Source organism: Eptatretus burgeri, chromosome 8, assembly GCF_056783735.1.
Source record: "Eptatretus burgeri isolate ZD-2024b chromosome 8, Ebu_testis_v1, whole genome shotgun sequence".
NCBI lineage: Eukaryota > Metazoa > Chordata > Myxini > Myxiniformes > Myxinidae > Eptatretus > Eptatretus burgeri.
This window is the reverse complement of record NC_140968.1, coordinates 15,109,005-15,122,246: the sequence shown is the minus strand read 5'-3', so window position 1 is coordinate 15,122,246 and position 13,242 is coordinate 15,109,005. Positions and strand designations below refer to the sequence as shown.

At 45.8% G+C, this 13,242-nt stretch overlaps 1 protein-coding gene across 1 annotated transcript; it reads right to left on the bottom strand.

Annotated features, from left to right (window-relative positions):
- Positions 1-250: 250 nt before the first annotated feature.
- Positions 251-12,996, bottom strand: LOC147021175 (uncharacterized). The gene is given in 6 exon segments (XM_085891019.1): positions 251-589; positions 1,063-1,128; positions 4,500-5,160; positions 5,163-6,694; positions 9,244-9,401; positions 12,525-12,996. Coding segments are annotated over 4 exon segments (1,875 nt in total). The 5' UTR covers positions 12,528-12,996; the 3' UTR covers positions 251-589; positions 1,063-1,128; positions 4,500-4,978.
- Between the last annotated feature and the right edge of the window lie 246 nt (positions 12,997-13,242).

Genomic DNA, 13,242 nt, shown 5'->3' with positions numbered 1-13,242 from the left:
GTTGTGGCCTATTCCAAGTCAAGGCTCTGTTGAACAGGCCAAAAAAGATGAAAAAAAAATAATACCCCCAAAAGACATGAACAGCGAGGGACAGCAAAGTGACGAAGGATGAGCCTTGATAAAGGATAATTAAATAATGCCGTTAATTATCTTCAAAAGGGGGAGGGGGTTTGAATGAAGCCAAGCAACCAATTTTCATTCACGCACTCCCTTGGAGTTCCCTTAACATACTTGCAAAGTTTCAGGCTGCGAGGTTTCATGGTCTTGGAGTTATGGAGGGGACACGCAAGCACGCACGCATGTACAGGCACGCACACGCACACCCTTATAGAGAGACAAGCAAGGAAATGACAAATTGAAAAACATGGACGTAAAAAGGGTGCAAGTGATTAAATAAGGTCGATGGAAGGTTTAAGTACCTGTAGTTCTGGAGACTCTTGTTTCTTTAAAAAAAACATCTTGGATCGACCATCTGGAAGAGTCTGAAGTTTCATCTTACCTTGCTGGAGCTCTTCGACGATGGAGTGATGATGGATCCACTGCCAAACATGACACCTTCTTCTCCTGCGGCCATTACTACAACTCCTTCCTTTTGCACAAACATCAACAAAAGGAAATCAAAACAACTGGACAGCGACGTCGGGATAACCTCCATCATTATCATTCCTTCCAACACAATCCTGGAAACACTGTATCCTCTCAATTGTTTTCTGCATCTCTTTTCAATTTTTCTTTTGTTTTGCCTTCAATTTCACATCTTTATTTTCTTCATCACAAACTCACACTGGATTTGCACTGAAGTTTTTCAAACAACTAATTTCAATGATCATCCAGGTGTGTATAATGACTTTTGTACAGATACAGTAACACTCATGCGAGACTTCTACCAACGGGAAGATTTGCTTGGTGTTTGTAAGTTTTGGAATTCAGAAAAATATGAGTTTATCCTCAACACTTCTGAGGCACAGACAAAATGGGACATGATGCACGTGAAGAAGAGGTAGTTTAGACAAAGTTTTAAATTGTAATTTGTAATGTAAAGCAAGAATCTTGTCAACTTACGTTCCAACAGGAAGGATGGTTTCAGGTGAGGGGTGGAGGAGGGAACGAGCACCTCTTCTGAGGGACCTTTGGAAAAACAATAGAAATATGAAAGATTCGATAAATTGAAATCTCAATCAGTTTGATAACTTGTCAGAAAAGAAAACAAAAGGAAAGGCACGGATGGAACAGGAAACAAAGGACAAGGTGAATCAGGTGATCTCATCCAATTGAAGGGAGTTGAAGTTGTTTTGTTTTTTTATTCTGGATGGGGATGATCACGACAAGAAGTTACCTTCCCACAAAAATTATAATTACAATTATCTCCACAATTAAGGACACTCTTCTTTATGGAAGGAAGTATTAACAGCAATGTCTGTAAAAGACGAAGTCTCAAAACTTATTTTTCTTGATGTTTGATCTTGTGGTTGTAGTGTCGTGATAGAGATGCTTAGCAGGCAGACACTAGCGGGGGAACAGTTGAGCCGGGCTGTGTTGCACAAGCGCGAGCGCGGGCGTACTTTGCCCGCAGCTCTCCTTTATTACGTACTCAGTACACTCACAAGCCGGGCGACTACGGCATCACTACAACGCCTCAGGCGGCGCGCACTCCTTATATCCCTGGCAGACACGATGACCACCCCAACCACTCCTCCACCACCAAGCCCTGCCCCGCAGGCCCGCAGACTATACCACACTCCTCCCTCCTAAAACTATGATTATAAAATGATCACCATCATAATAAGCATAAACAGCACGAAATACCACGGTATAAAGCAGACAAGGTACAAAAAAGAAGCAGCATAGTATAAAAGCACACCACATCATATAATGTGTCGATGCGAGCGAGTGAAGCAGCAAGACGAGAAGCACAGCAGCACTACGCAGCAAAAACGCCCCCAGGCGGCTCATGCTTACATGGCCCTTGGCGAGGTCGCGGCGACCTCCCGAGCAAACCTCCCCCGGCACCATCAAACGCCTCCGGCCCATAAGGCGGCACCTCTTCCCCAGCCAGACCTGAAACAGATAAACCTTTCGAGGCCGGACCCCCGCTGTCTGGAACCCGCGGCGCCACCGCCAGACCCGACCGACCTTGGTGGGGGCGCTGAACAGCGCCCTTGGCTGGAAGCAACAAACACTCCACAACAACCCACGCACCACAATCAGTTGAGATTCCACCGCATGGCCAAAACGGCCTTGAGCGAACCCAGAGAGCCGCGCCCCAGGCGCCAGGCACGTCTGACCTTGCCGAAAGCAGAGGTGGGGGTAACGCTGACCAGCGCACCAGTCCCGGCTCCGAGTCGATCTCCGAGACCCCCACGGCAGTTAGACGGTCGCAACTCCATTCAAACCACACTTTAACAACAGGCTCGTCATAAATCACTAGGAACATCACTGGAACCATTGCAAACTCATTTTTCCATACAGCGCGTTCTTTTGATAAAATCCCAGCACCTGACAAAGCAACTACCCGTGGCCTGGGGCAACTGGAGGCCAAAAAACCCTCTTTATTCGCCCCCACCGCTCCCAAAGCCCCCACATCACATTGATCATAATACAAATCCCATCGATTGATCTCAGCCAAACCTATTCTCACACATGAACTGTTGGCATTTATTTCAACAACGTTAAACCGCATCACTAGAGCAATGAAAAACAAATATGCAATGAACAGCAACCCATAACCCACATCACGAGTCCGTCTCTTGGTTGTCGACTCGAAGTTGTGACTCGTGACTTCCTTTAACGCCACGGGCTCACCGCAACCCGTTGAAGCTGCCCGAACAACACAGGCGCACCTCGCACCATGAACGCAGCCGACGCGCGAGAGCTCATCGCGAGAGCTGGCACGGCTCCTGCTGCTTCCGCACCGCACACCACCATTGCAGGCAGCAACGAACGGCCGCTCCCGTTGCATCGATGCGGCTCCCGCCGCCAGAACCTCGCCCTCGGGTCTCGACGAAAACATCGAAGGGAGCACCGGCACACCTGGAGGTACGAACTGGAGATCCAGCCCGCGGTGCGCCAGCCAGTCCCGACCCAAAAGGGCGGGCCCATCCCCTCGCACCACGAACCTCGGAAGCGCAACCCGCTGGCCCCGCTGGGCAATCACGACGTGCGCCCTACCAACCGCCGGCAGTGCCTGACCGGCATACGTGTGCGATGCGAGGGCAGCACGAGTGGACTCAACTCGACACCCGATCAGTGCCCCGATCACTTCGACATTCACTGGCATCGGTCCTGTCACCGTAGGACCAACTGAAACCAGGCTCAACATGGGCAGCATCAGTGCCCCGGTCACCTCAACCTCCCCTGCCACTAATCTTGTCATCTCCGGATCAATTGGAAGCAGGTCTAACACCGGCAGCATCTCCCGCTCCGGGTCGCTGGAATCTCCGTGCCCAGGCCGCCAAACTCGACCTGGGGCGTTACCGTGCACGCCATGCACCGAACACCATGCCGGCAGTAGGTCTTGACCCGGGATGGAAGGACCGCATCGCACGCCGCCATCTATGACTGTAATGATGGGCGATGACTCTCGGCACACACACCGTAGACGTCCTCGAGTGCTCAGACCGCCGTCCACGTGATCGTATCGCAAAAGCCGTCCACGACCCGCGCCGCAGACCGTGCGCGCGGCCGTACGCGCCTGGCACATCGCGCTGACCTCCGGACCACCTGCTGCGCACCGACCATCGAGACCCCGGACATTCTTCAGAGCTTGCGTGACGGCCAACGCTGCATTCGAGCCGAACTGCGTGTCTTCGTTCTTTAGCCGTGGCTTTGCAGAAATCATTCCCCCGATTTGTCGTGCCTCATATCAATAAAACGAACACTGAGCGCGGCCGTTGCCCACTCGACGTGGCCGAAGTCGACTCCGACGAAGGCGGGCACGCGTCCGCGTGCCGTGCCCCGACTTCCTGTCATGCCTGAGCCGGCCGCGCCGGAGAGCCTCCTGGCTCCGGAGTTTGTGCGCGCGGCGAGCGAACCTGCGACACGCTCTCCGCGATGCGCACTCCTCCGGAACCTCGAACCGCGCGAGGTGCGCTGAGTTACTCGCTGCCACTACGAACCCAGCCACCACCCTGCACACGCCGATCCGAAGATCCTCGTCAGCCAACTGTAGTGTCGTGATAGAGACGCTTAGCAGGCAGACACGAGCGGGGGAACAGTCGAGCCGGGCTGTGTTGCACAAGCGCGAGCGCAGGCGTACTTTGCCCGCAGCTCTCCTTTATTACGTACTCAGTACACTCACAAGCCGGGCGACTACGGCATCACTACAACGCCTCAGGCGGCGCGCACTCCTTATATCCCTGGCAGACACGATGACCACCCCGACCACTCCTCCACCACCATGCCCTGCCCCTCAGGCCCGCAGACTATACCACAGTGGTTGGCTGTGTTTGCACCCATTGTGTGTTCAACCCACCTGCCCCAAAGTATTGAAGAGTGCTTACCTGTTGAAGGTCCTGCATGCAATATGGCTTCTGCTGTTGCTGCCGATCATCAGGGTGAGGCTTCCGTTCCCAAGGCAGCCAATGAACAAAGTGAGATGGTGATAGATTGATTTTCACCAACACGATCCCACCATGGTTTTCCTCAACTTTCGTTCCTTCACGACGAAGGTTCAGGTTCCTGTCCTCATGAAATGCAAGATGTCTATCAGGAGTGAACTCCCTGTCCATGACTGTATGATCAGATGTTTCAGTAATTGCTCCATTATGATCTCAGTTACATTCACGTGTTTGTAAGAGACCCTGCGTCAAAGTGAATTTGTTTCAACGGAATATTCTCCTTGAATGTTTTTTTTTGTGTTTTTTTCCCCCTTAAATGTTTGTTTTGTGTTTTTTTTCCCCCTTAAATGTTTTTTTCCTCCTTTAATGTGTGTCACGTGAGGAGTCTGTGATAGGAGATGGGAGATGAGGAGGGAAAGTCGTTATCTTTGGAGATGAGGCTTGCCCTTGGGATTCTTCAGGAGGACTACTTTGTCTCCTTTGATGGTATATCTCCCGTTTGGGTCACTTTCTCTCTTTTTACCAAGATCACTCAGCAGCATCTCTTGTTTTTCTCTTTGGAGCTGAGTGTAATCCGGAGTGATAAAAATGTTTTTGTCCAGAGAGAGGGATCAGTTAAATTGCGAACCTTCTTGTTGTTGGTAAGAACAAGATTCCGATCCGACTCACAACTGAACACAACTTTCATTGGTCTGAATCTGTTCTCAATGTACCGTCCAACGCGGAAAGTGTGTACGGGCTCTATGTTCAGGTTCATGGCTTTAATTAATTTTGTCACAACCTCCTTGTCGTGTTCCCCTTGTCCCTCCTTCACTCCACGGAACATGAGGTTATTTTTACGCCTTTCTATCTCCGCTGGTTCATCATTGACAAGCTTGGACTGAGACGAATGGTGAGGCTTACGTTCGGCCGGCAGATGATCAACATCAGGCTGTTCCACTTGTTGTTTCCTGCCTTCACAGAGAGGGTTCGGTTGGCGTTGAAGAACAACACTGTACTGTTGTCGCTGCTGCCGCCCTTCATCACTTTGAGGCTTTGGTTCAGGTGGGAGCAAATCAACATCATGCTGTTTCAGTTGTTGCTTCTGGAGCCCATCATCAGTTATTAGAATCACTTCTTCCTCAACTCCTTCCTCAGTAAGATTTCCTGCTTTTTGCAATTTGGTTTCTCTCTCCAAGACCTCTTGCTCCCTCAACTCCACATGACGTTTCTTCTCTCTTATCTGTTGTTCTCTTTCCATGAGAATCAACTCTCTTGTTTTCCAGGCAACTTCACATTGCTCTCTGTGTTCTTGTTCCTTTTTCTCTCTCAGACGAGACTCTCCCTCTGATTTATTCAGATTACATTGTCGATTATTAAGCTCCTCTCCCTTTTGGTGGATATGGAGCTGCTGTTTCTTCATCTCTTCATCTTTCTCATGAATGGAGGCATCAAACACCCCCTGTCGCTCCAGCTCCTGTTCCTGATATTTCTGCAATTCTTTCTCACGTTGATGAACATGTTGCTTCCAGTTTTTCACCTCCAACATTCTCTTTTCTATATCAACCATTTTCTTCTTACGTTCTGTGTTTTTACGCTTTTCCCAGATCCAAACTTCAAATTTCTCATCCTCAAAATCCTTTTCCCAGTTTGCTCGTCTGGATTCCTCCTTCTCCCATATCTTTAACTCTTCTTGTTTCTTCCTCTCCTGTTCATTTATTTTCTTCTGCTCTGCTTCCTTTTTCTCTCTCTGCTGTTCCTCCTCTCGTTTCCTCCGTTCATCTTCCTCCTTTAACCACAATTCTTTGTTCAATTTCCGTTGCGCGTCCATTTCCATGAACTCACGTTCTCTGTCCTGAACAAACTTCTCTCTTTGAATGAGATCTCCTTTTTTTTGGAGCAACATCTTTTCTTTTTCCTGAAGTTGTTCTTTCTGTGCTTGTAAAACTTTACTTTGCTCCTCTTGACATTGTTCTTCCTCTTGTTCTTCATTTCCGAAGTTCTGTTTCACCGTGAACTCCATTTTTTCATTCACATCATGATCCTCCGTTCCCTCCACTTTCTGCATTTCAAGGAGTTTGTTTTCCTGAACATTATTTTCCAATGGTGGCTCATCTTTCAGTTGTTGTCTCTGTTTGTTTTTACATCGACATTTCACACTGCAAGAGAAACACACATTCTCAGTTCAAGGTAAAATGAAGTATTCCATCACCTGTAAAATGTTGATTACATGGTTTTGTAAAACATAAACAAACATGTTCCACTAGTGTTACAATGCTACAGGATTCGGAATATCGAGCTTGCAGATGTAACTTAAACAAGGTCCAAATGATCGGTGTGGAACGATGAATCACACTTGATTATTTAAATAATTTAATGTAATGGTGGAGGATGTTGTGAACTTTTGTGTTTGTTTTTGATCAAGAAAGAAATAATGTGACTTTTTGTCACATTATTTCACTTATGTCTCACTTCACTGGAATTCCATTGGAAACATTTTTTCATGATGTCATTTGGCGGCCATCTTGGATTAAAAATATCCGTCATCTCAGAAGAACAAACTATTCCTTGGAAATCAACACTTCATAGGTGAGTTTTACTTTATATTCACAAGTGTTCAATAATAAACCTTTTAAAAGCTTCCTGATGACATCATTGTTACTTTGTGTGAACAAATCAAGCTCGAATTATCTGAGATCCTTGTCATCCAAATGATGACGTCATAAAAACAAATATGACGTCATTGTGATGTATCAGGTTTATGAAAAATTATCTATGCTAATGCCTGGCTTGATTCCCGCAAACAAAATTCAAGCAGCTTGCCTAGTTTTGAAGATATTGGTATCGGCGATTTCCATTTGCGGCGATATTATGACCTCAACTTTTGTTCTTGGAAGAATTTCCAAAATCGGAGATGGTTACTGCCTGTGCATGGGCTTTCTGCATAAACATGGCAAATTTCACAAAGATCCAATGAAAACTCTGGGTTGTGAAAGAAAAAATAACAAAAAATAGGAATGACGTCATAAAAATTGATATGACATCATAGTGCTGTATCATATGTGCTGTAATTGATCTCGGCTGATGCCCTGTTCGATTCCAGCAAACAGAATTCAAAAAGCTTGCCTAGTTTGAGATAATTTTTTCGGCGATTTCCATTAGCGGAGATATTTTGATGTCATAATTTTTTTTGTCGGAGGAATTTTCAAAATCGGAGATGGTTACTGTCTGTGCAGGTGTTTTTACATGTATACGTCAAGTTTCAGGAAGTTTCGATGAAAACTGTAGACTGAAAGAACAAGTTTCACAAAGATCCGATGAAAAGTCTGGGTTGTGAAACAGCAAGGAAGAATTTCCAAAATCGGAGATAGTTACTGTCTGTGCGTGGGCTTTCTGTATCTACGTGGCAAGTTTCACGAAGATCCGATGAAAACTCTGGGTAGTGAAACAAAAAATATCAAAAAATAGGAATGACGTCATAAAATTGCTATGACGTCATAGTCATGTATCATATATGCGGTAATTAATCTCTGCTGATACCCTGTTCAATTCCTGCAAACAGAACTCAAAAAGCTTGCCGAGTTTTGGAGATAATTTTTTGGGCGATTTCCATTAGCGGAGATATTTTGATGCCATCACTTTTTTTCTCAGAGGAAATTCAAAATCGGAGATTTTTACATATATATGCCAAGTTTCAGGAAGTTTCGATGAAAACTGTCGGCTGTGAAACAAAAAAGTCCACAAGAACAACAACGTGAGTAAGACTTAGAGATCCTACCCGAATTGCAGGCCATCGCACACGGATAATTCCATGATGCGGTGGGTCACTCATGGACCGTGAAAGCCAATAACTCAACCATGTGACCTCGGGTCCTCTGTCGAGTTTACCCAGTTTCCAATAAAAATAACCATGTGATGTAATTACCGGAGGACCCTGTTAAAGTGATTCGGTTTTGGTGAAGATCTGAATCCAGAACTGGATATGAGAATTATTTACTTTTTAAAGCGATTCCTCACCTTTAGTTATTGGTGCTAAAAACGATATATAGCACGAAATCTCAAAAATGTGTTGGACCCGATATGTTCTCATGGATCAGGTATTACGTGGTGGAGGGATGCGCTCTACCGAGTGTCTGAGTTTAATACTGTGATTGCCTTCAACAGTGTTTTCATGAATTACAAGACAGACTGAGCTGAAACTTTCACAGCTTATTTTTGATACACGGGTTATTTAATACACAAGTATAATTGTAAACAGCTCACCAAAGGTGTCCCCTTCCCTTTAAAATGAGCTTTGTTCCACACGATTTCACGAAGACAGCCATGTTGAAGTCGAAGGTGATTATAAATCTTTACTGCCCGTAAATCTACATTTGTATTTTGAAACTCTATCAGTACAAATGTTGGTATTTACACCAAATTTAACTTTGATTTTATACAGCATCGGTGGGCTTCTTCATGGCAGCCATTTTGAAATCCAAGATGGCCACAAAAACGGTGGATGAAAAAATGTTACCCATGGATTTTGGACACCTCGTTATCTCCTCGAGTCAATAAAACAACAAATTCTATCTTCAACAACAAAAAATGCTCGTCCTTATAATCCCACAAGACATGGAGCACGATAAACTCGTTTCAAATCTCTGAGCCATCTTGTCCCCTTGGATGAAGATATAAATATTGATGAAAAGTCATTTGTGTTCTTTACCAGTGAATGCAGCGCTTTCTCCTGAACCTCGTCTTGTTGAACCAACGAGATGGATTAAACACAATCACACCGACAAATACAAGGGAGGCAATCACGACGAACACGACATCACGACCCAGGGACATCCCTCCATCCTCAACAGCATCGTTCTGGAAAACCTGTGGAAATAGACAAGGCCAGGGGTAGAAACATGTTTATTTCATTTATAATTAAACTAAACAATGTTTTTACAATTACTTTACAAAATCAAAAAGTTTCTGACAAAACAACATGTTCCTGACAATTTTAGAGAACAAACACAATGGTTCATGGAATGTTCGAGAGTTTATGTTTTGTACCACGCTTGTTAAGGACAGGTTTGTAAGAGGGTTTGGGAAGTGATTTGTGATTTGTTCAGAATGCTGGCGACAGCTCGCCTTCCCTTTACAAAAAACACCGTGGGATCTTTAACATCCAATATAAATGAGGGTTGGGAGATGAATCCTTCATGTTTAATGTTCCTCCAGTGGTTGTAACACACATGACACGTGAAACACCAGGGTGGCAGTTTATGGAGGGATCGAGATTTGAACCCAGGATCAGAGGTGAAGGTGTAAACTGTGAAACTCCACCAGCCCAGAGATGGATCTTCCGGGGATCAATATCCACTGCACACGGAGTGCAAAGTGTGGTACCAGATACACTCAAGGTATACCGTGAAGATTCCTCCATCGACACGAACATGGAGGAGATTTTACCTTGAAGGGACAAATTCCAAGTTTACTTGGTGGGGAAAGTTCACCTGCAGTTTCTAACCAAAGATAAACTCTCTTCATGTTCCTCATCACATCCTCACGGTAAAGATGGTTCACAACAATTTAAAGGACAAACAAGGAAGATTAAATATGGGATTTCAACTGTGTACCAACACTCACTGACCTCCTCCTTGTTCAAGGAGACTCCTGGAATCTTTGACTTCCACAAAAACGTGTCATCAGACAAGACAGCCGACTTTCGAGGAATGAAAAATGGCGAAGCAGTGGGACCTGATGGGATACCATTGTAAGGATGGACCTGCCTTGGTGAATATGGGGTTCAGGTGTTCAATAAACCATTGAACTGGGTTATGATGAGAGAGGACATTCCAAGGAGATGGAGGGGAAACATTCAGGGATCATTATTTAATATTCCACTCTCCAGATGTGGATGTTTTAGATGAACCTTGAATTTGGGACCATGGAATGTTTCTAAATGGTTTCTGGTCATTCAAGGATTCCTGAATGAGAAACTGTATGATGACCCTCTGTCATCATTTAATATTTATTTTATACACACATTTTAAAAACACTGGGTTTGAGTACTAAACGTCTTCTATTCAGGGGGTGTGTTGGGTGTGTTGGGTGTGTACATGAAACATGGTGGTACGATGTGTGCATGAAACATGGTGATACGGTGTCTACATGAAACATGGTGGTATGGTGTGTACATGAAACATGGTGGTACGGTGTCTACATGAAACATGGTGGTACGGTGTGTGCATGAAACATGGTGGTACGGTGTCTACATGAAACATGGTGGTATGCTGTGTACATGAAACATGGTGGTACGGTGTCTACATGAAACATGGTGGTACGGTGTGTGCATGAAACATGGTGGTACGGTGTCTACATGAAACATGGTGGTACGGTGTGTACATGAAACATGGTGATACGGTGTCTACATGAAACATGGTGGTACGGTGTGCACATGAAACATGGTGGTACGGTGTGCTGTGTGTATGATCCAATCCCACAGCGGGCACGATGGTCCGGCGTCATCAAGCTCCTTCTCAGAGTTCCAACTTGTTGAAGCTCCGCATCTCCTCCCCCACATCCCTTCCCTCTCCCCCACACCCTCACCCCCTTCTCCCCCACACCCCCACCCCAACCTCTCCCCCACACCCCCACCCTCTCCCCCACACCCCCACCCTCTCCCCCACACCCCCAACCTCTCCCCCACATCACCACCCTCTCCCCCACACCCCCACCATCGAAAATCCGAAGTCCGGCCCTGTTATCCCAAACTACAATAAAACGAGATGCGAACCTTAGCCATAGGCTGAAGGTTATCTTGCCAAAAACAAAAATATTTATATCGTCAATGACGTCAGCAAAAGATTCTGTGGTCAAAATTTTTCTGTGTCTGAAAAGCACTCTTCTTGGGCTTCAATTTGAGGTACTACTCGATCTTGTTAGTCAAAGATTTAAAAATGACCTCCATGATTGTCAACTTCGACCTGAGGCGCTAACCATGAAGGTCAAGGCCGATCGCCACCAAAAACTAATCAGCTGAGCAACTATCGATATACTATATATCCACCAAGTTTGGTGATGATCCGATAAAAATTACTCAAAAGTTAAGGGTTTTGTTGATTTTGATGTTTGACCTTCTGGTGACCTTGACCTTTGACCTTGACCTTCAACATTTTGTGTGCCGAAAGCTATTGCGCTCACGAGTATACATATCAAGTTTGAGAATGATTGCACGAAAACTGTGATCTACAGAACCAGTTGAAACTTGAAAATCAATTGTAACAAAAAATAAATACACAAACAAACCAACGGAAAAACAGATCTTGCAAAACGCTCTGCGCTTGGCAAGATAACAACTCCCCCCGTGCTGTGTACCTTCCCCGAGTTCAGTACATTATTTCTCACAATCCCTACTTACCTGCTGTGGTGGTCGAGACGCTCCACTTCCAAGGACGGTGATCACGAACACAGCGATGAGAAACCACGACATGTCTGGTGTTCGCTAATCCACGGACTGACGATTTAACGACAAACCTCTGTGTTAAGATCTGCCTATTGTTGGAATTCTTATTGTAACCACGAGCAACCACTGTGACGTCACAGTGTGGTCACGCCCCTTTCCCTCGTTTCTGTTCATATTTTCACCTCGATATAATTATTTATATATTTTTTGTTCTGATTAAGCTCTTCTGGTGAAAGCCACGTGACCCAAGGTTGATTAATATCTTGTGTTTTGTGTTTCAATAATTTTTACACCAATGAGAAGAGGACTTAAAAACGTTCAGTTTGATAAGTTGTGATATTGATAATAATGACATTGTACAACGGACGTGTGTTTACTCCATTGATTTTTTAACGTTAAACCTTGTTATAAAGGAGTTCACTCAGTGAGTAATGGTGCACGTCCTGATTAATCTCCCTCTCTTTAGTATTCCTGTGAATATTCATTTTGTGTGTGTGTGAACGTGCGTACGTAATAAATAGATAGTCTTGAATGGATTCCCACCTCACCATCCTGTTTTCTCAACACATCCTCCACCGAAAGTGGACGAAGTTGAAGTTTTCACCTCCGTCCATCTGTTGTTGGTTCCTTGAGAAATGGAGGATTCGTGAGTTTCGTGGAGTTCGGTGGTAGAGCACTCAGGGGCGCCGAGAGTCAGAATGGGCCCGGGAGGGGGGGGTACCAAGTGAAGACCCCCTTCGTCCGGCCCCTGAAGCAGAAAGGTAGACGGGATTTCCCAGCGGAGCACCAGGGACAAAACACCAATTTGATGAGGTTGAAATCAACTATAATATCACTCAGCACAACATGGCCGAGTGGGCCAAAACCATGCTCACCTGGAATGGCCCCCGCACGCTCACCTGGAATGGCCCCCGCACGCTCACATGGAATGGCCCGCTGCACGCTCACCTGGAATGGCCCCTGCACGCTCACCTGGAATGGCCCCTGCACGCTCACCTGGAATGGTCCCCACACGCTCACCTGGAATGGCCCCTGGAATGGCCCCCACACGCTCACCTGGAATGGCCCCCACACGCTCACCCCGTGCTCACACAGATAAGGAGGACAGAACAACATAATGGCGTCACAACTTTTTGCTTCTTCGTCTTTTTCCTTCGTTTTCACCCTCATCCATCTCCTATCATTCTCGGTGTTCTGTATAACAAAAGTTCGTGACGGTATCTGGCAACAAATCCTGGAGAAGAGAACGTAAGGTGAAACAAAAAT